This window comes from Babylonia areolata, chromosome 8 (genome assembly GCF_041734735.1).
Source record: "Babylonia areolata isolate BAREFJ2019XMU chromosome 8, ASM4173473v1, whole genome shotgun sequence".
NCBI classification, from domain to species: domain Eukaryota; kingdom Metazoa; phylum Mollusca; class Gastropoda; order Neogastropoda; family Buccinidae; genus Babylonia; species Babylonia areolata.
This window is the reverse complement of record NC_134883.1, coordinates 18,905,247-18,931,625: the sequence shown is the minus strand read 5'-3', so window position 1 is coordinate 18,931,625 and position 26,379 is coordinate 18,905,247. Positions and strand designations below refer to the sequence as shown.

The following is a 26,379-nucleotide window of genomic DNA, read 5'->3' as shown; positions in this document are numbered from 1 at the left end:
TTCCTTTCAGTGCCTACAGCTGATGGCACTTCACAGCAGCACTGACAAAGTTCTCAGTTTCACTTATAAAGAGCAAACAAGCATGCGTGCGCACGTGCGTGTGCTTGTGCGTGGGTTTGTTTGTTTGTTCACAGTTCGAAGTTGTCAGTAAATTGATTTGTTAAACCCTGAGCATATGTATCTCCAACAACAGGCGCTCACTGGTCACATTTTGTACAGATGTGGTCTGGCAAACACTGACAGTAAACCTCCGTTTTACTACCAAAGTGAATTAACTCTTGTTTCACTCACTCACACTGGGCAAACATATCTGGTGGTCAAACATAAGTTTACTGTCAATGTCAAACTGACACACACACACAGAGGCAAATAGACAAAGTTGAGTGCTTACTTTGTTTTTAATTTCTTTTGGTTACATAAAACAGTACATAAAAATACAACATCAAAATAATTTGAAAATAAGAAAAGAGAAAAAACAACACACAAAAACAACAAAATTTCAAACTGATCAAAGAAAGAAAAAGCAGCACTTCTTTACTTGGGAAAGGAATACAATGTGCAGGGCTTTTCATTAACATTTTGTTAACAGATTTTGCATGGAAGTTGTGTCAAACTTATAAACAGTAATCATCTGTCATTGTCTCTTACTTCATAAAAGATCATAGTGGGTTTTTTTCTTCTTTTTTTTTTATTAAGTCATTCAATCAGCAAAGAATAACTGGTTCACTTTCTGTCAAAGTTTTTAAATCTCAACCCTAAACAGTGTGCATAGATTTTTTTTCCACATTTCCCTGGGAGAGCTTGAATGATAGGCTTGGCTTTATTTTGTACTTTCATTTTGAAAGTTGATCTTTCTGTGAATGACACAGAATGGTTGCAAAGACTTCAATGTAGGAGATTGTTCTTTATTCATTAATGCAAATGGGCTTTTGGTAATGTCGAAATGAAAATCAAGGGTTTATCACACCCCCACCCCCCCAAAAAAACAAAAAACAAAACATAACAGACTTAAAGCAATGTAGGAGATTGTTCTTTATTCATTAATGCAAATGGGCTTTTGGTAATGTCGAAATGAAAATCAAGGGTTTATCACACCCCCACCCCAAAAAACAAACAAAAAAACAAAACATAACAGACTTAAAGCAGTACAAAGTTCTGATTTCACTTGTCAGTGGTAACTGAAATGCTGTCCGTGTGCTGGCCTTGAAATTGTGCAGGGTGAAAGAATGAGTCAATCAGTTGTTGATTGACCGTTGTTTTAATTTTCCATTTTCATCGGGAGGATCTGAAATTCAGAATACAAGCAAAGAATAAGGAAAGTCTGTAGAATAAGAACCAGAAAATAGGTAAAAAGACAGAAATCTATTGTGACAACAATACTAAACAATTAGTAGTGTAGGCATGACTGATTGAGGGAAGGGAGAGAAATCTGTTGTGCAACAATACTATACAATTCAATAGTGCAGACATAACTGACTGAGCTAAGGGACATTGTGACAACCATTTTATACAATTCAACAGTGTAGACATGACTGACTGAGCAAAGTTCAAGAAAGGAGAGGGTAGGGGGTATTTGTCTTGACAACAGTTATGACACCAGTTCCTTGCAGAAGTAACCAGTAGGTTATGAAAGTAATTTCTTACAGAAGTAAACGGTATGCTGTGGGAGTAATTTTGTACAGACGTAAACAGTGGGTTATGTTATTACTTCCTTACAGAAGTAGACAGGTTGTGGGAGTAATTTTTCACAGAAGTAAACAGTATGTTATGGGAGAGATTTCTTACACTTATGTGTGTGCCGGCAGTATCACCTGCACCACCCACACTGTCCCCCTTCCCTTCACCCTCCCCCGCCCCAATGATTCATGTGTTTGATTGTGTAATGAACTATATATGCATGTATATATATATATATATATTTGTGTATATATATATATATATGTGTGTGTATATATATATGTATATATATCAACATAATCACTTATATCTGTTATTGTTAATGTTCACATTTTTTCTCATCTATTCTGAATGTCATAATGAATTTATATATATATATATATAATAAAACGGTGGTCGACCCAAGAAAGTCCGGGGGAAAAAAACAAACAAAAAAAAAAAAACCCCTCCCCCGCCCCAACCCTTTCTTATCTCCTTCCCTGCTCCATACAGTCTTTGAGGTCGCGCCGACACCGCGCCACCCTCCCTCCTTCCACCTCCCCACCCCCACTCCTTAATCGGCTGTCTTTGGTCAGCGACGCCGCATCACCCGCCCCAGCTGTAAGAGCATGTGCAGTTATGTGATGTCTGCCGCAATCCCCGTGCTGAAACAGATGTCGGCGTGTTCGAAACATGCTAAGTGTCGGCATGTTGGAACATCCCAGTAAGGCTGTCTGTCTTTCAAGTTGTCCCCCCACCCCCCAGCCACCTTTCCCTCTCCCCTCTCTTTGTGACGCAGTATGTTGGACTTGCCACAGAATGTGTGTAGAAACAAGTTTTGAAGTGAGCGAATCAGATCAATCTGTTGAAATGGACGAATCGGGATTAAGCAGTGAATCTGTCAGTCATTCACATAGCGTCACTAGGACAAGCAAAGACTGGTTATTTCAGTTCAACTAGTTGGGGAGTGAGTGTTGTAGCTTGCGTTAGTATGCACAGTATGTTGTGGGAAGGGATAAAACCAGTCAGCAGAGCTAGTTCTTGGCTGTCTCCCAGAAGAACTGAACACTGACACAGGCTGACTGCCTGATCGGTGATGTGAAGTGCAGGGAAATCCTTGATGGGCTGTGTGCTGCTTTAGACGTAGGGTGAACGTTTTACTGTGTGCTTCTTGTAGGAAGTACTTAAAGTAGGCAGTGTGTGCTGCTTTAGTGTGCGTTGCTTATGCTATGTACGGTATGCTAAGTAGGGTGAACTCCTTAACGTGTGTGCTGATTTCCCATGTATATTGTAAAAGTAAATGCTCTATAAAAAAAACACTCCATGTGGCCCTGCTATCGGTGTGAGGAGAGAGAGTGAGTGAGTGCAAGAGTATATCGATCAATCAATCTGTTATCCCCTCTCTGTTCTTCTCTCTTGGAACAGAACGAACCTCCCTGAACAGTTTTTACACAGCAGTAAACAGTAGGTTTGATATTACTTCCTTACAGTAGGCTAAAGGAGTAATTTCTTACAGAAGTAAACAGTAGGTTATATTACTTTCTTAAAAAAAAAAATAAACAGTAGGTTAATGGAGTAATTTCTTACAGAAGTAAACAGTAGGTTATATTACTTTCTTAAAAAAAAAACAAACCAGTAGGTTAATGGAGTAATTTCTTACAGAAGTAAACAGTAGGTTATATTACTTTCTTATGGAAGTAAACAGTAGGTTGCTGGAGTGATTTCTCACAGAAGTAAACAGTAGGTTATGATATTACATCCTTTCAGAAGTAAACAATAGGTTATGAGAGTATAGTAACTCCTTAAAAAAGTAAACAAGTAAACAATAGGTTATGAGAGTATAGTAACTCCTTAAAAAAGTAAACAAGTAAACAATAGGTTATGAGAGTATAGTAACTCCTTAAAAAAAGTAAACAGTGGGTCATAAGGGTAATTCCTTACAAAAGTAAACGGTAGGCCATGAAAGTGATTCTTTCTACAGAAGTAAACACAATCATCACGGCAGTAACAAGCAGCATGAAACGTAGGAAATGTCTCTGATGGTACTGTTTGTGATGCACACACAGAACACAACAATTTAACATTGCTCTCATTTCAAATTTCAAATTTCACCCACATTTTTACCCTCATTTGCCCAGTTTCCCCCAACCCTCCATTCATCCACATCTCCCACCCCTTCTAACCGATAATACACAGATGTATTCATAAATACTTTTACAAAATGTCTTCAATCACCGATATGTGTGACGGGACATTAAACAAAAAAAAAATTCCTTCCTTCTCACAAACCATTTAATTTACTCTCCTATGTACACATACTTTCAGGCATGCTTCTTTATAATATGTTGCCTTTGTGTGAGTCCTCTTGGTCTGGTTCTAAACCCTCTTCCCCCCCCCCCTCTCCCCTCCAGTCTGGATTACAACACTTGTTTTCCAACTGGTTGGAACACCAGAGAGAAGTCCAACAGGCAAACAGAGGTTCCATCTGAACGTGCCCTGAAGTGTGCATGAGCCAGACTGTGTGGATTTCAACATGTGATGAAACCATTCCATCATTTGGACCTCACTGCTGCATCAGGTCACTCGGCCATTTTTTAATGATTTTTTTTTTTAAACCTTTATCCTCTCTCTTCTGTTTTTCTGATGTAGCGTGATGAACTCACAAAAAGTGCAATGATACGATGATCTTTAGCATTATTCTCTCAATCCCAGTAGTTGCAAAAAGATTTGCAAGTGAAATCACAGAACTCGTTAATGGGCATGAAGACCTTCTAGTATGATCACCCTAATCCCCGTGTCAGCCGTGATCCTTTTACAGAAGTAAAGGCCGTCATCATGGCAACCCAGGCCAAACAGAAGACTGTATAACAATGTCTATTGACATTTCGTGATGAAAAAAAGAAGAAAAAAAAAAAGAAGAGAGAAGTGTGTTTTCACCTTGTTTTCCGCAGCTGCCGGTGGACATTTTGGTGATCAATGCTCCAGCCGTGCCGACGAGCGCTGTCTGCCCCATGGTGAGCCCTGCAGCTCCAGCTGACTGCAGGGTGGCCACCGCCCCTGCACCCATCCCTGTGGTCCAGGCTGCTGACATGGCTTTGGCAGCCAGCGACCCTGCTGCGACGCCAGTGGCACCAAAGCCTGCCGCCGACAGAACCACAGGGGCTGCTACCACTGTTGCAACTCCTCCCGCAATGGGCAGTCCTACACTGCACAACGTGTCTGAAACTGAGGCATGGATGGAGCGTCAGGGCTGTGTTATGAATGGAGCGTCAGGGCTGTGTTATGGATGGAGGGTCAGGGCTGTGTTATGGATGGAGGATGGAGCGTCAGGGCTGTGTTATGGATGGAGTGTCAGTGCTGTGTTATGGATGGAGGGTCAGGGCTGTGTTATGGATGGAGGGTGGAGCGTCAGGGTTGTGTTATGGATGGAGGGTCAGGGCTGTGTTATGGATGGAGGGTGGAGGGTCAGGGCTGTGTTATGGATGGAGGGTCAGGGCTGTGTTATGGATGGAGGGTCAGGGCCGTGTTATGGATGGAGGATGGAGGGTCAGGGCTGTGTTATGGATGGAGGGTGGAGCGTCAGGGCTGTGTTATGGATGGAGCGTCAGGGCTGTGTTATGGATGGAGGGTCAGGGCTGTGTTATGGATGGAGGATGGAACATCAGGGCTGTGTTATGGATGGAGGGTGGAGCGTCAGGGCTGTGTTATGGATGGAGGGTGGAGCGTCAGGGCTGTGTTATGGATGGAGTGTCAGGGCTGTGTTATGGATGGAGCGTCAGGGCTGTGTTATGGATGGAGCATCAGGGCTGTGTTATGGATGGAGGGTCAGGGCTGTGTTATGGATGGAGGGTGGAGTGTCAGGGCTGTGTTATGGATGGAGTGTCAGTGCTGTGTTATGGATGAAGTGTCAGTGCTGTGTTATGGATGGAGGGTCAGGGCTGTGTTATGGATGGAGGGTGGAGCGTCAGGGCTGTGTTATGGATGGAGGGTGGAGCGTCAGGGTTGTGTTATGGATGGAGGGGCAGGGCTGTGTTATGGATGGAGGGTGGAGGGTCAGGGCTGTGTTATGGATGGAGGGTCAGGGCCGTGTTATGGATGGAGGATGGAGGGTCAGGGCTGTGTTATGGATGGAGGGTGGAGCGTCAGGGCTGTGTTATGGATGGAGCGTCAGGGCTGTGTTATGGATGGAGGGTCAGGGCTGTGTTATGGATGGAGGATGGAACATCAGGGCTGTGTTATGGATGGAGGGTGGAGTGTCAGGGCTGTGTTATGGATGGAGCGTCAGGGCTGTGTTATGGATGGAGGGTCAGGGCTGTGTTATGGATGGAGGGTGGAGCGTCAGGGCTGTGTTATGGATGGAGTGTCAGGGCTGTGTTATGGATGGAGTGTCAGGGCTGTGTTATGGATGGAGTGTCAGGGCTGTGTTATGGATGGAGGGTCAGGGCTGTGTTATGGATGGAGGGTCAGGGCTGTGTTATGGATGGAGGGTCAGGGCTGTGTTATGGATGGAGGATGGAGCGTCAGGGCTGTGTTATGGATGGAGTGTCAGGGCTGTGTTATGGATGGAGTGTCAGGGCTGTGTTATGGATGGAGCGTCAGGGCTGTGTTATGGATGGAGGGTCAGGGCTGTGTTATGGATGGAGGATGGAGCGTCAGGGCTGTGTTATGGATGGAGTGTCAGGGCTGTGTTATGGATGGAGCGTCAGGGCTGTGTTATGGATGGAGTGTCAGGGCTGTGTTATGGATGGAGCGTCAGGGCTGTGTTATGGATGGAGGGTGGAGCGTCAGGGCTGTGTTATGGATGGAGGGTGGAGCGTCAGGGCTGTGTTATGGATGGAGGATGGAGCGTCAGGGCTGTGTTATGGATGGAGGATGGAGCGTCAGGGCTGTGTTATGGATGGAGCGTCAGGGCTGTGTTATGGATGGAGGATGGAGCGTCAGGGCTGTGTTATGGATGGAGCGTCAGGGCTGTGTTATGGATGGAGGATGGAGCGTCAGGGCTGTGTTATGGATGGAGCGTCAGGGCTGTGTTATGGATGGAGGATGGAGCGTCAGGGCTGTGTTATGGATGGAGGATGGAGCGTCAGGGCTGTGTTATGGATGGAGCGTCAGGGCTGTGTTATGGATGGAGGGTCAGGGCTGTGTTATGGATGGAGGATGGAACGTCAGGGCTGTGTTATGGATGGAGGATGGAACGTCAGGGCTGTGTTATGGATGGAGGATGGAGCGTCAGGGCTGTGTTATGGATGGAGGATGGAACGTCAGGGCTGTGTTATGGATGGAGGGTCAGGGCTGTGTTATGGATGGAGGGTCAGGGCCGTGTTATGGATGGAGGGTCAGGGCTGTGTTATGGATGGAGGGTCAGGGCTGTGGGCTGTGTTATGGATGGAGGGTCAGGGCTGTGGGCTGTGTTATGGATGGAGGGTCAGGGCTGTGTTATGGATGGAGGGTCAGGGCTGTGGGCTGTGTTATGGATGGACGGTCAGGGCTGTGTTATGGATGGAGGGTCAGGGCTGTGTTATGGATGGAGGATGGAGGGTCAGGGCTGTGTTATGGATGGAGGGTCAGGGCTGTGTTATGGATGGATGGTGGAGGGTCAGGGCTGTGTTATGGATGGAGGGTGGAGGGTCAGGGCTGTGTTATGGATGGAGGGTCAGGGCTGTATTATGGATGGAGCGTGGAGGGTCAGGGCTGTGTTATGGATGGAGGGTCAGGGCTGTGTTATGGATGGAGGGTGGAAAGTCAGGGCTGTGTTATGGAGGGTGGAGGGTCAGGGCTGTGTTATGGATGGAGGGTCAGGGCTGTGTTATGGTTTCAGTTTCAGTAGCTCAAGGAGGCGTCACTGCGTTCAGACAAATCCATTTACGCTACACCACATCCGCCAAGCAGATGCCTGACCAGCAGCATAACCCAACGCGCTTAGTCACCTTGAGAAAAAAAAAGAAGAAAAAAAAGGGGTGAATGAATAATAGATAAATACATAAAAAAAATTACTACTACCACTACTAATAATATGTATAAGGCGCAAAAACTTGATGAAGTCAACTATAAGCGTACATAAATAAATAAATAATAATTATAATATAAAAAAGTAGTAGTAATAATAATAATAATATAAAAAAAATAAAAAAGACAACAATGATGATAAATAAGCAAATAAATGTAAAACATGGAGACACACATTCACACATACACCCACATATGCATAACAGATATGCACCAAACATACAGTTTCACAGATATGAAAGCACAGTCAAATACATATAAATGTACATGAGCCCCAAGACACCCCCCCCACCCCCTCCACACACATATTACCCTGCACCTCCTCTACCCCCTTCCTCCACACACTCATTTCCAGCTACGTATCGCAGCTTCCACGGCACACACACACACACACACACACATACACACACAGAGATGAACACTTACTTGTACAAGCACACACACATACACCCATATCCCCCACCCCAACCCCCCACACATATATACAAAGATATATATATATATACACACCCGCACGTTCCAATATTCCGTTGCTCCCACAGTGTAGGCATGCATACACACACATACCTCATCCTCTACCCCCTCCCCTCCAACCCCCCCCCACCCTCACACACACACACACACACATGCACAGAACTCTCCTGACACTTGTGTACACTTACACCCTCGCGCATGCACAAACGCACTCAAACACACAGACCCACACACACACACACACACACACAGAGGCTGCCACTGATTGGCCGCAAGAGGGATGGGAAAAGATCTCTGATGCTAAGAACGTGGCGTCTAGTGTGTTGCAGTCTATTGTATTTGGAAAAGCCCACAGAGACTCTGTTCCGTTTTGAAGAAATTTGTTCAATGTTGGTTTGGAAATGATGCCGATATTTGTTTGATTTGCAAAGCATCGTGCTCTACCTTTCATGCTAGACTTACGGCTGCTCCCTCTCTCTGATTTTATTTCTTTGAGGTGATCGATGGTGTGATGGCCTTGTACCTGTTCTTTTTGATATTCTTTGACTTTACTGAGGATTTCTGATTTTCCTAGATGTAGGCCGCACGTTGTTGTTGCGTTACCAGCAAGTCTGTCAGCTCGCTCATTTCCCTTAACACCTGCATGTCCCGGGCAGTGTGACCATGTGAGTTTTTTAATCTGAAAGTTGCGCATTGTCTTATGCCACTCTGGGCTTCCCATTCCATTTTCAATTTTCTGTATGAGGTTCACTGAGTCGGTTAGAATCAAGGCATGTTGGTTGCTATGGATGGAGGGTCAGGGCTGTGCTATGGATGGAGGGTCAGGGCTGTGTTATGGATGGAGTGTCAGGTGTGTGATGGAGGGTCAGGGCTGTGTTATGGATGGAAGGTCAGGTGTGTGATGGAGGGTCAGGGCTGTGCTATGGATGGAGGATGGAGGGTCAGGGCTGTGCTATGGATGGAGGGTCAGGGCTGTGTTATGGATGGAGGGTCAGGGCTGTGTTATGGATGGAGGGTCAGGTATGTGTTATGGATGGAGGATGGGTCCACTGACTGCTAACCCTTCACACCACAGGTCTGTTTTCTAGTGTTGGGTGTGATGCCCTCATGGACTGCTCATGACTGTCAATGCCTTATGTCCCAGCAGTTTTGACTGTAACTTATTACTGTATCGAAACTTCAACAGTTTAACAACATTTGTATCTTCATGCTCTCTTCAAATTGTGCTTTTATTGTATCTGTAATAACAATAATAATGATAACAATAAGAAGAAGATGTAGTGCATAGTTGCAGGACACACACACATACACACATGGCAAGCAATGTGACACGGACGGACCATGACTGACCTATCTCCGGACACTTCCATTCCCAGGCAGTGGCTGTGTTGGCTGTTATCAGCAGAACACACACCATCACAACCTGTGAACACACCATCACAACCTGTCAACACTATCACAACCTGTCAACACACAGTCACAACCTGTCAACACACACCGTCACAACTTGTCAACACACAGTCACAACCTGTCAACACACACCGTCACAACCTGTCAACACACGGTCACAACCTGTCAACACCATCACAACCTGTCAACACAACACACCATCACAACCTGTCAACACCCCCCATCACAACCTGTGAACACACCCCAACACAATCTGTTAACACACCATCGCAACCTGTCAACACACAGTCACAACCTGTCTACACACACCAACACAACCTGTCAACACACACTGTCACAACCTGTCAACACACAGTCACAACCTGTCAACACACACTGTCACAACCTGTCAACACACCATCACAGCCTGTCATCATACACCATCACAACCTGTCAAGACACACTGTCACAACCTGTCAACACACAGTCACAACCTGTCCAGACACACTGTCACAACCTGTCAACACACACCAACACAACCTGTCAACACACACTGTCACAACCTGTCAACACACAGTCACAACCTGTCAAGACACACTGTCACAACCTGTCAACACACCATCACAACCTGTCAACACACACCCTCACAACTTGTCAACACACCATCACAACCTGTCAACCCACACCCTCACAACTTGTCAACACACACCCTCACAACTTGTCAACACATCCTCACAACCTGTCAACACACCATCACAACCTGTCAAAACACACTGTCACAACCTGTCAACACACAGCCACAACCTGTCAATACACCATCACAACCTGCCAACATATAGTCACAACCTGTCAACACACACCGTCACAACCTGTCAACATATCGTCACAACCTGTCATCATACACCATCACAACCTGTCAACATATCGTCACAACCTGTTAACACACACCGTCACAACTTGTCAACACACACCATCACAACCTTTCAACACACCATCACAACCTGTCAACACACACCCTCACAACTTGTCAACACACACCCTCACAACCTGTCAACACATCCTCACAACCTGTCAACACACCATCACAACCTGTCAGCACACACCATCACAACCTGTCAACACACCGTCACAACCTGTCAACACACACAATCACAACCTGTCAACATACACTATCACAACCTGTCAACACATACCGTCACAACCAGTCAATCCCCACACCACCACTGTTTCCCCAACAGCATCACTGTTTTCCCACACTACTGTTTCCACACACTGCTGTTTCCCCAACACCACCACTGTTTTTGTTTCCCCAACACCACCACTGTTTCCAAACACTCCACTGTTTAGACAACACCTCCTCTGTTTCCCCAACATCACCACTGTTTCCCCCAAACCTCCACTGTTTCCCTACACCACTGTTTTCCCCACACCACTGTTTCCTCAATTCCACTGTTTCCCCACCTCCAGTTTCCCCAAACCACTTTCCCCAACACCACCACTGTTTCCCCACACCGCCACTGTTTACCCACACCTCCACTGTTTCCACATACACCTCCACTGTTTCCCTACATCACTGCTTCCCCACACCTCTGTTTCCCCACACCACTGTTTACCCACACCACCACTGTTTCCCCAACACCTCCACTGTTTACCCACACCATCACTGTTTCCCCAACACCACCACTGTTTACCAACACCACCACTGTTTCCCCAACACCACCACTGTTTCGCCACACCTCCACTGTTTACCCACACCACCACTGTTTCCCAAACACCACCACTGTTTACCCGACACCACCACTGTTTACCCACACCACCACTGTTTCCCCAACACCACCACTGTTTCCCCATACACCGCCAATGTTTCCCTACATCACTGCTTCCCAACACCTCTGTTTCCCCACACCATTGTTTCCCCCAAACCACCACTGTTTCCCGACACCACTTTTTCCTCACATAACTGTTTCCCCATACCACTGTTTCCCCAACACCACCACTGTTTCCCCAACACCACCACTGTTTCCCCAACACCACCACTGTTTCCCCAACACCACCACCGTTTCCCCACATGACTGTTTCCCCAACACCACCACTGTTTCCCCCACACCACTGTTTCCCCACACCACTGTTTCCCCAACACCACCACTGTTTCCCCACATGACTGTTTCCCCAACACCACCACTGTTTCCCCCACACCACTGTTTCCCCACAACACTGTTTCCCCAAAACCACTACTGTTTCCCCAACACCACCACTGTTTCCCCACACCACTGTTTCCCCAACACCACTACTGTTTCCCCAACACCACCACTGTTTCCCCACAACACTGTTTCCCCCAACACCACTACTGTTTCCCCAACACCACCACTGTTTCCCCACAACACTGTTTCCCCAACACCACTACTGTTTCCCCCACACCACTGTTTCCCCACAACACTGTTTCCCCCAACACCACTACTGTTTCCCCCACACCACTGTTTCCCCACAACACTGTTTCCCCAACACCACTACTGTTTCCCCAACACCACCACTGTTTCCCCACACCACTGTTTCCCCAACACCACTACTGTTTCCCCAACACGACCACTGTTTCCCCACACATCACCACTGTTTCCCCAACACCACTACTGTTTCCCCAACACCACTACTGTTTCCCCACATCACCACTGTTTCCCCAACAACACTACTGTTTCCCCAACACCACCACTGTTTCCCCAACAACACTACTGTTTCCACAACACCACCACTGTTTCCCCACACCACTGTTTCCCCAACACCACTACTGTTTCCCCAACACCACTACTGTTTCCCCAACACCACCACTGTTTCCACAACACCACCACTGTTTCCCCACACCACTGTTTCCCCAACACCACCACTGTTTCCCCAACACCACCACTGTTTCCCCAACACCACCACTGTTTCCCCAACACCACCACTGTTTCCCCACACCACTGTTTCCCCAACACCACCACTGTTTCCCAAGCACCACCACTGTCTCCCAAACACCACCAGTTTCCCCACACCACTGTTTCCCCAACACCACCACTGTTTCCCCAACACCCCACTGTTTACATATATATAGTTTCAGTTTCAGTAGCTCAAAGAGGCGTCACTGCGTTTGGACAAATCCATATACGCTACACCACATCTGTGCCTGACCAGCGGCGTAGCCCAACGCGCTTAGTCAGGCGTTGAGAAAAAAAAAGAAAAAAAAGATAAGCGTACATAAATCAGTAAATAAATACATAAATAAATAAACAATAATCATCTTAATACACTGACTTACACTCAGGTGACTGAACGTCATCTTCTGACAATAACTCTGTAACAAGGTGTTCAGCATGTGCCTCAGTCGATCTGATACAAGTACTTCAAAATGATGTGCTTCACGTTCCCAGTATATATTTCATCAGTTGTAGTCAATATACCTTTTTTTTTTTTTTAAGAAGAAAAAAAAAGAAGCAACATCGAACTATGTCAGTTCATCAAAACACAAGCTTGCTTACAGTTTGTTTACTGCCGATCACCACTAGTGTCAGAGTGTAACAGGATAGTAGACAAAATTCTACACAAATTCAGTTTGGCTGACAACTGGGGAGGGGAGGGAAGGGAACGGGTGAGATGCGTAAACAAACTTGACAAGCTTGACAAGGCCGAGCTAAACTATCCTTGCAACAGCCGTAGATACGCTATAGAAGAACTCAACCTGACTAGTATAATATGAAAAAAAGGTAGAAGTAATAATAAAAAAAAGAAAAAAAAAGAAGAAAAAAGACAACAATGATGATAAATAAGCAAATAAATGTAAAGACATGAAGACACACATTCACACATACACCCACACATGCATAACAGATATGCGCAAAACATGCAGTTTCACAGATATGAAAGCACAGTCAAATACACATAAACAAATACACACAGTCAAATACACACATATATATATATATATACCAGAGATGATGAAGCCATGTTCTGCGGACAGACAACGCTTTCGCACAGCTCTGAGAACGGAAGCACTGAGAGACAGAAGCGGGTTGCAGGGAACGTTCAGTCAGTCCTCACTTGCCTGCAACGCAATGCTTGCCGCTCTTGTACTGTGCGCCGATCTAAAAATATCCCACAACAGTGATCACTCCACGAGGTCTGCTGATGGCAGGGCCGTGTGCAAACATAGACACTAGAATTCCCTAGACGGGCAACTTGTGATGTAACCCTACACTGTGTGTGTTTCGAAGCGTGGGCCAGTCCGATTTTTAACAGCGACAGGGTTACTGACATCCGGTTCACTTTTGACAACATGGAGTCACGTGTAGACGAGCTTGTCGAGGTGAGTCAAATGTTTCGCAAATTAAAATTAAAATGTCACTATATAAAAACTAACTAGTACGTGAACAGATAGAGGAAAACACGAAGTGTCCTTCCAAATATTTTAAAAGGTTTTATTTTAAATGTATATTTTGATAATTCTTTTGTGATGTTAAGTTCGGCTGAATTTTGACATCAAACCTGTTGGGAATACATCGCTGTTCATCGTATCGATAGTTTTCAGAACGGTTCATTTTCTGTGTTCCTTCAACGTTTATATCGTGTCCAAATTCAGAATGTCATCATCTCCTGTCAGCATTTTTTTTTTCAAACAAAAAATAACCCATGCGAGGCATTTCAAAGCCTGATGACAAATAATTGAGATCAATCAGTCGGTGCTCAACTTCATGTTATGTGAGATCTGTCGTATTAAATGACTTGAGCAGCGAATATCAAATACACACACACATGATGTATTGTATACATACATACACAGTTTATGCACAGAATGATAGCAATACTCAAGCAAAAAATGCTGAAACTCATTTCATTGATTAAATCTGCATTATTGTGGATCCCAGCTTGTCCATAGTATTAGTATTTTGTTATATCAGTTAATCTTATGTGGTAATCAGTTGTTAGACTTAATGATGTGTGAAGTGCAATTTTTTGGTGTAGGTTTCAACACACATACACACACACGCACACACACACAACCACACAGACATGTATAACTGTATAAAATAAAACTGTAAAGTACATACCCAGACATACAAACAGTGTTGCAAGTTCTATACAATGTAAGACAACTAAGACAACTTGTGGAAATAACAGTGTAATATGTTGAAAATTGTTTTAAAATGCTGTCATCTCTTTTTTTTCTGATGTGTACATTTACTTTGCAGGAACAAATTGAAGACATGATATTCAGTGAAAATGAAGAAATACGCAAGTTTCCAGCTGAAACCAAGAAGCCGGAAGACAATGTGCCTGAGGTAAATTGTAAAACAATACACTGTATACAGGTATTGTTCAAATATATGCGTAGTTACACGTAGTGTTTGAAAGTCTACAAGTGTTTATGTTGAGAATGCATCTGTATTTTTCTTCTTTTTTTCCCCATATTGCTCATGTTTCCATTTTTTATATCACCTACTAATGTTCTGTCCAGTGTCGTACAAAAATTAAACATGTGCAAGCTGTCCGAAATTCTTCTTTTTGTTCTTGTTCTTGTTTCTTCAATATATTGGAAAATATATTTCAAGAATATTGTGCTTAAAGCAGCTTTTTGGACTGTTATTTATTTACAATAAGACTTCAAATTCATTCTCATACTGAGTGACATAGATAACTCAAATGTTAGTGAAACAGTGATAGCAAGAGCACTGGCTTTAACTCTGTCATATGGATCAGCTTAGCAGTGGAAGAAAACAAATATATGAAACAAGTATCATCTTGTTAAGTGAATTTTAAAAAGATGTTTTTATACACAGACCTTTAACTAGTTTAAGAGTGGGTTATAATTTTGCTGGGTGTGGAAAGGGAAAAGACTTCAGTGACAAAACATTTTTTCAGTTGTGTTTTGCTTTTTAAAATTTTTATGTTGCTTTTTTTCTCCACAGGTTACTGCTTGGTTACTTCAGGATGTTTGCAAGACATTAAAAGAAGACCCCTGCCTGCCTTCAGATTTCAAGAACACAGTCTGCAGTTTGCAATGTAAGCAGAGACATTATGTTGTGCGATGTGAAAAGGGTCTGTGTGTGAGTGGTGGATGTAAATTGATATGTCATGAGGAAAAGTAAGTGGAATTTAACTGCCTCATCCTTATGAATCATTGCTGTCTGTTTGTAGATTGAAGCATTGGAAGAGTAGGAGTGGTTGACATTTTTTGACAGTGCAGTCTTTTTGCTATTAGTAACTGGAATGTTTTGTTTTTTAAGTGTAATTCACTAATTGCCTCTTTGTTCTCTAAATTGATTTTCATGGATCAGTTCCTTTAAAGAAAAGAAAAAAGTCAGTCTTTCATCACTGTTCATTCAGAAGCAATTATTGTTTTCTTCAATATGATTTCCTTTTTACTTCTCCGTGACAGCTGGCTGCATATTTTTATGCTGAACACAGATGTAATTGTGCATGTGTGTGTGAGGAGTACATTCAATATTGATAACAGTAATTATTGTTTTAGTGAGTTTGTATTTAAAATTTCCCTGTTTCTTATTCCCTTTTCTTTAATACTTGTGTATGTGGAAGAATATGTTATGCATGGGAAAATAAAAAAAAGGACATGAAGGATCAAATGGCCCAGATTACGTTGCACGCATACTTACAGAATAACAGAACAGCATTTGGGATTATTTATTCTTTTGAATGGAACCAGTGTTTTCCTTTAGTTTTATGGACTAAAACCAGATAAACTTTGGCACTGTTCATTGAGATATAAGATTTACAAGTACAGTATGACCTTTTGTTTCAAGGTGATGAGCTGCTTCCCAAGCTGAGTTTCCTGACCAGCTGCCTTGTTCCAAGAAGTAAATTTCTGAATGCAGCCAAGGAGAGAGCATGGGGGAACTACCATTGTGCATTCCTCAAAAACATGGAAAGCCTCACAGAAACAACGAAATCATCGCAGGTATCAGCCTGGATTGCTCTGAGAATATTCCAACGTTTGGTTTCAGACTGTTACTGCAACAGGAAGTCTGACTGTGAACCAGATACTTTCATTCCCGAAGAGGAAAAAACGGTTATTAGGTATGTAGCTGGGTCAGTAATAAAAAAAATCAAACAAAAGCTGTGGCGTCTGCAGAAAAACCACCACATTGATGAACAGATTGAATGTTTAAATAATTTAACTCTGCACTCTGGAGAGGAAGAAGGCTGCAGTCAGAGTGCTACAGACATGACAAAACTGTTAGATAGGGGTGGCCTAACATATGTTAAGCCTAACATTTCTGAAATGTTTTGCACAGTTGAAGTCGTATTTCGACAGTTGGCTGGCACAGGCAATGATGTAAAGGAGGTCAGTGTTAACTCTTTTGTGGCAGCATGTCTGGAGTCCACAGATGTAACAGAACGTTACTATGACACGCTGTATCAGTGTGGACAGTCTTTGTCCACAAAAATTGCTGGTGATGTTCTTATTCACATCCTAGATCTGTTCTTCAGAATCAGAATTCATCACAAGATGAAGATAATGATGGACAAGGTACGTTATGAACTGAATCTGAAGAAGAAACAGAAAGGTTTGAGAAAGACTCTGAAAACCAGCAGTGGATCAGACAGTTTGTGATACTGTCATGGACAGACACATAAAGACAGGATAGGTGAATAGAGTTGCTTGTAATCTAAATCAGATTGTATGCATGAATCTTTCGTTTGAAACTTTCTAGTTTTGTCATGCTTGCATATCATTAGTCCTTTATTGGGAAGGAGGCTGTCATGGGTGGACTTTTGTCTTAGACTGTTTGATTGTTTTGGTGTTCTTTATTAGATCTGATTCTTCAGTGCTCCTGTGTGAAGGTTAAGAAACTGTATTGTGAATCGTCATGCCTGCAGTGGCTGTACGAAGGTCCATGAATGATGAGCATAGTACTACATAATGACATATTTGTGAGTGTTTATGTGATATTGTTGCTTTTAAGTGTGTTTAGTATACTCAAATTTGGTGACAAAAATGAGTGTAGTGTGGGTGTATGTATAATAAATAGCATTGTGTTGTGTGATAGGTCTTTGCTTTTGTGTGTTTAGTGTGCTCACATTTGGTGACAAATTTGAATGTAGTTTGTGTGTGTGTGTGTGTGTGTGGATAATAAATAACAATGTGCGTGTGAGAGATCTTTGCTTTTGAGCATGTGTAAAGTGTGTCAGTGAATGTGTGTTTGGATTAACAAAACATGGATGTTCAATATATAATGGAACAAATTGTGCAATGCTTTTAAATTTGGTGTGATTTTTGTTGTGTGTATTTTGTCTTCTAGCAGTTGTGGTTATTTGGTGGGGATTTCAGAGTATGACATGATGACAGGACACCGACTACAGCCTGACCACATGGCTCAGTTGGTGGTTATTCAAGAAATCACTTGTAACTGTTTTGTTACTATGTCAGTGTTCACATTCATGGATTGTATTGTTTGAAACAAATCTTTGCTTTTAAGCATGTGTAGTGTGTGTGCGTGGTTAACACAAATTGTTGGTGAATGTGAGTTTGCATTGACAAAAGACTGATATTCAATATGTAAGGAAAAAAATTGTGCTATGCTTTTAAATTTGGTTCAGTATGTTTTGTTGTATGTATCTTGTCTTCTAGCAGTTGTGGTTAGTTGGTGGGGATTTCAAAGTATGACATGACACTGACTACAGCCTGACCACATGGCTCAACTGGTGGCTATTCAAGAAATCACTTGTAACTGTTTTGTTACCATGTTAGTGTTCACATTCCTGGATTGTATTTGAAGCAACCATTTCACTTTTGTCAGTTAAAAGAAATAAATCATAACAGGTCAGTTTGTGAAACTTTGAGATAACAATGTAAACAGTATTTTCTCTCTCATGTGCACTTTCACAGAAAGAGTCCTCGTGGCAAAAATCATGGTATCAATAGTCACTTTAATAACACACAGTAGCACATAGAACCAGTCAATACAAAGGATATACAGCAACAAAAAACAATCCAAGTCATACTCAGTTGGACCACTTTTCTTCAGTTGGCATCAATAGGTTACATATACAAATAAATCAATGAAAAGGATACACCGCAACAAAAACAGGATGACAATATATGCACTCTCAGTGGAACCAACTACCAGTCTCTGGGGGGTACTCTTCTTGTAGCACATACAACCAGTAGTCACCAGTTTTCATCAATCAACACACAATTTTTTTTTAATAAAAATAAAGGATACAAAGAATACACAGCAACGGAAACAAGCTGACAAGTCACACTCAGTGGGACCAGCTACCAATCAGTCTCTGCTGGGCTCTCTCTTCGTCATACATACAATCAATCTCCACTTTTTTTTCAGTCAGCATTAGTAGATTACATACATATACAAATAAATTATTCAAAAGAACATACAGCAACAGTTCTCTTTGCAGCACATATAACCAAAACATGCTGCGTGTACATGGATTACCAGATGCTTCAGAAAGTGCAAATTTCATTAGTCGTACCTCCACAGTTGAAGACTACTGATACATGAAGAAATACAGACCAAAAACAAAAAAAAAACCCAACCCAAAAGCAAAACTGTAGTTTCAAAGTAAAAGTATTATAAATGCAGCAACAAACACAATTTCTAGACGCATTAATGTGGAAAAGAAAGCTTCAAAGTCTCTTGCATATCATTTAGTTCATCTTTGTTTTCTTCTTCAATGGACTGTTTGAAATGAGAACAGGCTCTTTCTTCTTGGTATACACATTTCCTTTTGGCTGTACTTGCAGAGCAAGGCTGCGTGTGAGCCTGATTTTGTTTTCTTGGTAGGCAAAAGCCCACAATGTGGGGTTGTCACAGCGTTTCCCGAGACTCCGATGCCTCCCAAAGTGCTCTTCCAAAGGGTCCTGGCAGAATATGCTGCTCAAAATGAATGGCACACCATTGTCCAAAAGGTACTTAGTGACTGAACAAAATGATCTGACTGTCATCACAAGACCTTTGTAAGTCTGATGTGTCAGAAACATCTGATTTCTTTCTGAGGAAGAAAAATTGCCAGGTCGTGTTTCAACGCTGTGTTTCCAGTCTTCAACATACCCCAGAAATTCAGACTGCAAAAATTCAAACCTTGGATCACTGCTGTCAGTGTACGGAGCAAGGTCTGGATTCCGTGTATGTACACCCTGGCTGAAATATCGGCCATTCAAACAGTCAAAAAACCGATTCATGAGCATGATGAATTTTGAAGTTTCTGAAGCATCTGGTCCTCCATGTACACGCATCATGGTACCCAAAGAGCGACTGAGCACCTGTGCTGCCAGTCTTACGTTCATACAGTTTGAACTGGTCACACTGACATGTTCATTAGTCAGTTTGGTGAACCGTGTTTCGAACTGAAGATCACGGTTGTACATATCTCTGACATGCTGCCAGAGTATGTGCTTTCCGTTGTTCCACAAGTACCGTGTGTGTCTTCCTGCGCCTGAACTGCTCAAATTATTACGGACTGTTTTCACCAGGTGAGGTGGGTCAGAAATAAAGAAAATGTTCCTGTCAGGTGCAAAAATATTGACTGTCTTGAAGCAAACATCATCTTCACAATCATCAGTTCTGTGCAGCTGGTAAAGCCGTTGATTTGCAGAGGCTTTGTCGCTGGTGGATGCTATCACCTTCAGCCGGCATTCAGTTTCCAAATATCCCACTGCCTGCCAGAACAATGGGAACAGCTCCCCTGCAGTGACAGCTGAAGTAGCAAAAAACCCTAAACTGACTGAGATGTTTGTGCTGATGCCCACAACAAAAAATGCAAGTGCATGAGTAGCCAGGCGATCAAAGCACCGGTGCTCTTCCCATTTGTCAACATTGACAAATCCCACCACCTGACCACTTCTGTTATCAAACACCAGGTCTGATTTGATTGTCATTTCATCATGCAAAAGCACAACGAAACGATCTGCTTCTTGCAGGTCTTTTGCAAGACGCTTCAGTTCATCCATGGCAGGTGTGTTGAAACCTTCTTTTGGTTGTAAAGCATTTGTATAATCTTTCAAAGTCGTTTCACCAGGCAGTTTGAGTACACCTGTCTTTCTCAAAGTCTCATATGCTGCAGGGCTACGGCTATGGATTAATATTGCTAAACGTATCAGCATGGGATGCCACCGCATTCCTCTCTCTTTGGAAGTGAATGCTTTCACTTGCTCCTTCCAAAAAAGGTCGGCAAGTGAATCTTGCCCTGCAGTTTCAACAACTTGCTTCAGGCTGTCATGAAGATGAGTGCTTACTTCAACACTTTCTTCTGCAAATGTTGACCTGAACTCTTCTACTTGTTCTTGGAGATTTTTGTTCATTTTTCTTAAGCTCTTCAGTTCACATGACAACTTCTCTTTTGAAATAAATCGAAGGGAGTCATGTTTACTGATAGGTTTTGAAGCACTGGCAAGGGCTCTGTTCTTCTTTTTCACCAGCAAGCGCTTCGCATTTCTGCATGCACTGCATGTCTCCAGAACAGTAGCACCTTGAAACATCACAACACAATTTACTGACCTTACCACAGATCCACTGGAACAGACCTCCCTGTAATATACCTGCTTTGAATTTTTTTCAAGAACATCTGCATACTGTTGCAGGTCAGGGTCAGTTGTTCCAATGCACATCTTTGCCGTAGCTACATTTTTTAAGAAATCATGCAGCTTTGTTTTCTCCACACTGTCTGTCACATTTGGAACTTTCTTTCCCAACACAAAGAGATCAACTGTGAAATCACTACTTATTAATGCTTTCATTTTTACCTGATCCAGGATCAAATCTACAATGGCCACTGTCAGCTGTCTTGAGTCTTTTGATAGGAGGCACCAAGGTGCTGGAAGTCTCTGTGCATCCCTCTGAACTTCCTCAAATGTGTAGTATGCCACCCGCTCAGGTAGTTCTGGGGGTGGACGGCTAGTCTGCAACCAGAATCAGCATCATGCAGATAACTGAATATTTATTTTTATGCAAAAGAGATCAGTAAACATATGTACAATAATATACTATGTGTAACAGGTTCACCACTCACTAATTGTGTATTTTTAAACAGTGTTGTTCATTATCAGATGAAGTCCATTCATTAACTTTGTATGTGACTGTAGAATAATTACACTGGGTGTCCAGAATGATTGCCAAAGACTAAAGAGTAAGTCATCTTTGTGATTCTCATAGTTTAAAATTTACTTTCAAGGAAAAAAAAAAAGACAATATTTAATCATTTATTTAAAATATTTTTATACCTTTGTATTTTGATATATCAATAGTTTTATCCTTTATGTGTGAATCTTATTCCCTTTTAAAAAAAATGTACCATTAGGTTTGGGGTGTGACTAGCAATATATATATATATATATATGTGTGTGTGTGTGTGTGTGTGTGTACTTTTATCATCTCAGCTGTGTGTATTAATGGATAACATAAAATACTCACCATGGACTAGCAGTTAATACTGTCAAAATGATAGCATGCATTAAACTTCTAACTATGAAATTGTGCTTGCTGCATCAGCAAAACCTGAAGTTTTCAATCATTTTCCAATTTTCAACAACTGTCTATGAATCAGCTGAAAAAAACAAAAACAAAGTTTAAGTATATTACAATAGTACATGCACAATACAACCCAAGATGAAGTTAAGCTTGCACATTTACTTAAAACAGGCATACAGTGATATACCAAATGTGTGGTACCAAATCCTGAAAAATAGCACTAGAAAAGAAGTTAACAATAAACAATCTCCCCCCTCCACAAATGATTTCTGCTGGCTATACCTACCAATGGTTTTCGTGGGGGTGGTTTTGGTGTTTCCACTGACTTGTAAGGCATGAATTCAGTTGGAAGACTTCCAGGAATCAAGGATCGCACACCAGTGGGTCCTGCAAGACATACCATTTGGCATAGTCTACATCAAAAAAGATTATATTTTACAAAACTTTCCTACCAAAAAACATACAAACTTAACAATAAGTGCACACAAAAATGTGCGCAATACATTTTACTATCGTGCACACCAAATGTTATTTTAAATATTATCTTTATACATTAAGAATTGTTATATAAAGTGCATTTGTAAAGTACCATTACTTTGCAGAAGCTTATTATTGTGCAGGAACTTGGTTGATACTACACACTTATGATTATCGTTATATGCTTATGTTTATGTTTACTTTAAAAATGTATGTAATCAGTGAAAGTTGAAAACGGTTTAGTAATCACCAGCATAAAAAAAAGAACAAAAATAACAAAAAAAAAGAACATGCATTCATCTACACAGAGACACGTTATATATATATATATATATATATATATATATATATAAAGTAAGCATACTAACAAATAAACACACAAGCAGAGATATATATATATATATATATATATAAAGTAAGCATACTAACAAATAAACACACAAGCAGAGATACACCTACAGGTATCATATCAACTGATATTCTTATAAGTACAACTCACCATATCGAAAGCAAGAATCTGTGAAATGCCGTGAACAAACTGTCGCTCTGTCTGGATTGAACCCGCGGTCGACACGGTTGATCTTTTGAATCATTGCGTCCCTCCACTCATCGTTGTTCCCCTTCTTGGGTATAACATGAAAGGAAAGTCCTCTGTTCTTCGCTTTCTGTGCAGGACAGCCAACAATAGCGCAGTTAGCCCCTCCAGGCATGATGAAAATTACAACGTGCGGAAACGCGTGTGTTCCGAGTCGTAGCGGAAGTGCTCTGCCCGGCAGGTGCTGGAAACCGTTCTGTCCGATGCTCTTCGGATGCGCGGAGGAAGTTGACCGTCTATGAGATACTAGTGTCTTTGGTGCAAAAGACACGTCACCATGATGTCATTGATTGTATCATTACTTGGAAGTTAGTTTCAGTTACAGCGATGTACTCCGGCAACAGATACAGATACAGAGGTCAAAGTTTACTCATTATCATGAACCCAGTGACGGCTGACCTTCGCCTTGACCTAACGCGTTGATAAGGCCTTGAAAAAACTGTCACATGCACACACACACACACACACACACACACACACACACATTGTACAAAGACATGATTCGTGATGGTATATCTATTTATTGACAAAGAGAACACAGTTGATTCGACATTTCTTGACAATCGGTGTACGGCACCCTGGAGGAGCTGCGACGGACGGCAGCCTTCATCGAGGACACCGGGCTGCTCATCTAATGGGAGGTGTACGAGGAAGAAGAAGAAGGTGGTAATATAATGCTATAATGGTAATGATAACAATATGATGATCATGATGTCATCAGTGATGATGATGATGATTTACATCTCTCTCTCTCTCTTGTATATATAAGGGGGTAGGGGGTGGGGGTGTGTGTGTGGCGCTCTCAGTGTAGCGACCCGCTCTCCCTGGGGAGAGCAGCCCGGATTTTCACACACAGAAATCTGTTGTGGTAAAAAGAGTAACACTAACACACACACACACACACACACACACACACACATATATATATATATATATATATATATATATATATATTATGATGACGATATAATAATAATAGTGATAATGATAAATTCTTCTTATTATTATTATCATGTTCATTATTATTATTATTATGTTCATCATCATCATCATGAAAATAAAACTACATATTTTACCACCAAATCTCTCTCTGTCACACACACACACACACACACACACACACACGCACACACACACTGACACAAGCACACACACATTATTCATACACGGTGGCATCCATACAGATAACGCACATGCACTTGCAGGGGAAAAAAAAAAGCAACAACACCCAAAACCTCTGTAATGTACCAGTGTAGTTTCGAACATTAGCGAAGAACAGATAACAGTCTGAAGTATTGGCACACTGTAATCAGTCATCATAATATAGTTCACAAACAGCTAACAAGTCCACACAACAGGACAACGTTTCTTTCGAACCAAAAAGCTGTGCCATGCAGCACAGTTTGTGCATTGCTGTTGCTGTTGTTGTTGTTTAATCACATGCGTTCAAACATCAAAACTGTCTGTAAATCGCGCCCCCCCCCCTTACCCACATCCCTCTCCCCATTCCTCCCCCTACCTCCACCTCTCCACCACTACCTCCCCTCCACCCCCACCCCAAAGGAAAAGAGAAAGGGAAGAAAGAAATATAGGGGAGAGAGAAAGAGAGAAGTGGCGAGGGAACCAGTTGGGAAGAAGAGACAGACACAACGTGACGGCGAAAGGATGCAAGGAGGGAGTTGGCACTGGACAGCGAGACACGTGCTGGTGGTCACGTGGTGACTGACACGTGCTGGTGGTCACGTGATGACGGACACGGGCTGATGGTCACGTGGTGACTGACACCTGCTGATGGTCACGTGGTGACGGACACGTGCTGATGGTCACGTGGGCCCAGCCTGACTGACAACTTATGACCCTGGGGTCTGTGTCCACGTGTTGGGGCATGGCAACTCGTGCCGTGCCAGCTGTCAGTGTCACATCATTGACCTGTGGGTAAAGGTGTCATGTGACATCACTGACCTGTGGGTAAAGGTGTCATTTGACATCATTGACCTCTGAGTAAAGGTGTCATGTGACATCACTGACCTCTGGGTAAAGGTGTCATGTGACATCATTGACCTCTGGGTAAAGGTGTCACGTGACACCACTGACCTGTGGGTAAAGCTGTCATGTGACATCACTGACCTGTGGGTAAAGGTGTCATGTGACATCACTCATCTGTCGGTAAAGCTATTAGTGTGACAGCACACACACACACACACACACACACACACACCCCCCCAGAAAAGAGAGCAGGGGAGAGGGTAAAAGTGTACACTACGTAAGTTGGCTATGGGTCGAATGAAAGAGCAATGATAATCAATTAATATGGTTTTACTATGTGCGGTAAAAAGCCGGAGATTGTGGGAAGGGGGTGCACTGAGTAGATGTGCAAGTTGGTTTTTTTTCCATCTCTCTCTCTCTACTTGATCTGTATCTATATATATATATATATATATATATATATATATATATATAAAACACAAAACTATCAGTTCTTTCATTCTGATCACTACTGCTGTCTGTGCCAAAGAGCTGGATATAAAGAATCTGTTCTCAGTCATCCCCCGCCTTTGAGGGATGTCGTTGATCTTTCTGTTCGTTAACAAATTATCTACAGAATTGGTGTTGAAGAAGTATCGTTGACATCAGTTTGGAAGACCAAAAAAAGCTTGGCACACCACGTCATCCCCAAGATAAGTCAGATGTTACACTGTTATCATAGCCGTGGTTTGTATCAAGATGACAAAAATAACGCCATACATAATCCGTCAGTTATGTCATGCCTTTCGTAAAAAAGTCACCATTCTTCAACATCGCTGAAAAAGAAGAAAATATTCACTGTTGTTGTTGTTGCAAAAGTTCGCCCAGAGAATTATTCGGAACGTGGCCATAAATCCATTTATCACTCGAAAAGACAAGTTGCGCTTGACGTCATCACACTTCGATGTCATCTTCCTCGTCATCCAGAGCGTTTCCATAGCCCATCAGCCCGTGCGGTGATGACGTCAGGCAGGATCTGAACAGACTGGGCGATCCAGAGAAGGGGGGAGGACTGAATGGGGAAGTGGTGAAAGAAGGGGGTGTGTCCCCTCCTCTATCACCCACTCCCTTGCTGTCCCTCAGACTCCCCCCACTCCCCACAGATATCACCGTGCGGAAAGGAGCCTGTGCTGACGTCATCACTCCCTTGACGTCACGGGTGGGGCGAGATGGAGGTGTCTGGGAGCACAGAGGGTTGACGCCCAGCCCGGAGTTGCTGACGTCATTGTCCGGTTCCACAGCACGGCGCGCCAGGCGGGGAGCGTCGTGGGCAGCGTCAGCACGTGC

The 26,379-nt window shown here is 42.8% G+C and overlaps 4 protein-coding genes across 5 annotated transcripts in view; 1 reads left to right on the top strand and 3 right to left on the bottom strand.

Annotated features, from left to right (window-relative positions):
• Nucleotides 1–379: 379 nt before the first annotated feature.
• LOC143284616 (uncharacterized) lies at nt 380–13,637 on the bottom strand. 2 transcript variants are annotated; one of them, XM_076591460.1, is made up of 4 exons: nt 13,483–13,637; nt 9,487–9,559; nt 4,594–4,881; nt 380–1,285 (listed from the first exon to the last, which is right to left on the bottom strand). In XM_076591460.1, the coding sequence occupies exons 1-4, from the start codon at nt 13,498–13,500 to the stop codon at nt 1,236–1,238; spliced, it is 429 nt and encodes a 142-aa protein (XP_076447575.1). In that variant the 5' UTR covers nt 13,501–13,637; the 3' UTR covers nt 380–1,235. The 2 variants fall into 2 exon arrangements, with proteins under 2 accessions (XP_076447575.1, XP_076447574.1); XM_076591459.1 differs by having other exon boundaries at nt 13,471–13,610.
• Nucleotides 13,638–13,747: 110 nt separating this feature from the next.
• LOC143284615 (uncharacterized) lies at nt 13,748–18,286 on the top strand. The gene is made up of 4 exons (XM_076591458.1): nt 13,748–13,858; nt 14,742–14,831; nt 15,459–15,552; nt 16,311–18,286. The coding sequence occupies exons 1-4, from the start codon at nt 13,829–13,831 to the stop codon at nt 17,120–17,122; spliced, it is 1,026 nt and encodes a 341-aa protein (XP_076447573.1). The 5' UTR covers nt 13,748–13,828; the 3' UTR covers nt 17,123–18,286.
• Nucleotides 18,287–18,411: 125 nt separating this feature from the next.
• Nucleotides 18,412–24,465, bottom strand: LOC143284614 (uncharacterized). The gene is made up of 3 exons (XM_076591457.1): nt 22,972–24,465; nt 22,282–22,382; nt 18,412–21,427 (listed from the first exon to the last, which is right to left on the bottom strand). The coding sequence occupies exons 1-3, from the start codon at nt 23,180–23,182 to the stop codon at nt 19,178–19,180; spliced, it is 2,562 nt and encodes an 853-aa protein (XP_076447572.1). The 5' UTR covers nt 23,183–24,465; the 3' UTR covers nt 18,412–19,177.
• Nucleotides 24,466–24,638: 173 nt separating this feature from the next.
• The window catches only part of LOC143284613 (uncharacterized), a 42,022-nt gene continuing 40,281 nt past the window's right edge, over nt 24,639–26,379 (bottom strand). The window contains exon 7 of the mRNA XM_076591456.1: nt 24,639–26,379. This exon is cut by the window's right edge and continues 1,048 nt beyond it. Within this exon, the coding sequence (XP_076447571.1) occupies nt 25,987–26,379 (393 nt within the window). The 3' untranslated portion in view covers nt 24,639–25,986.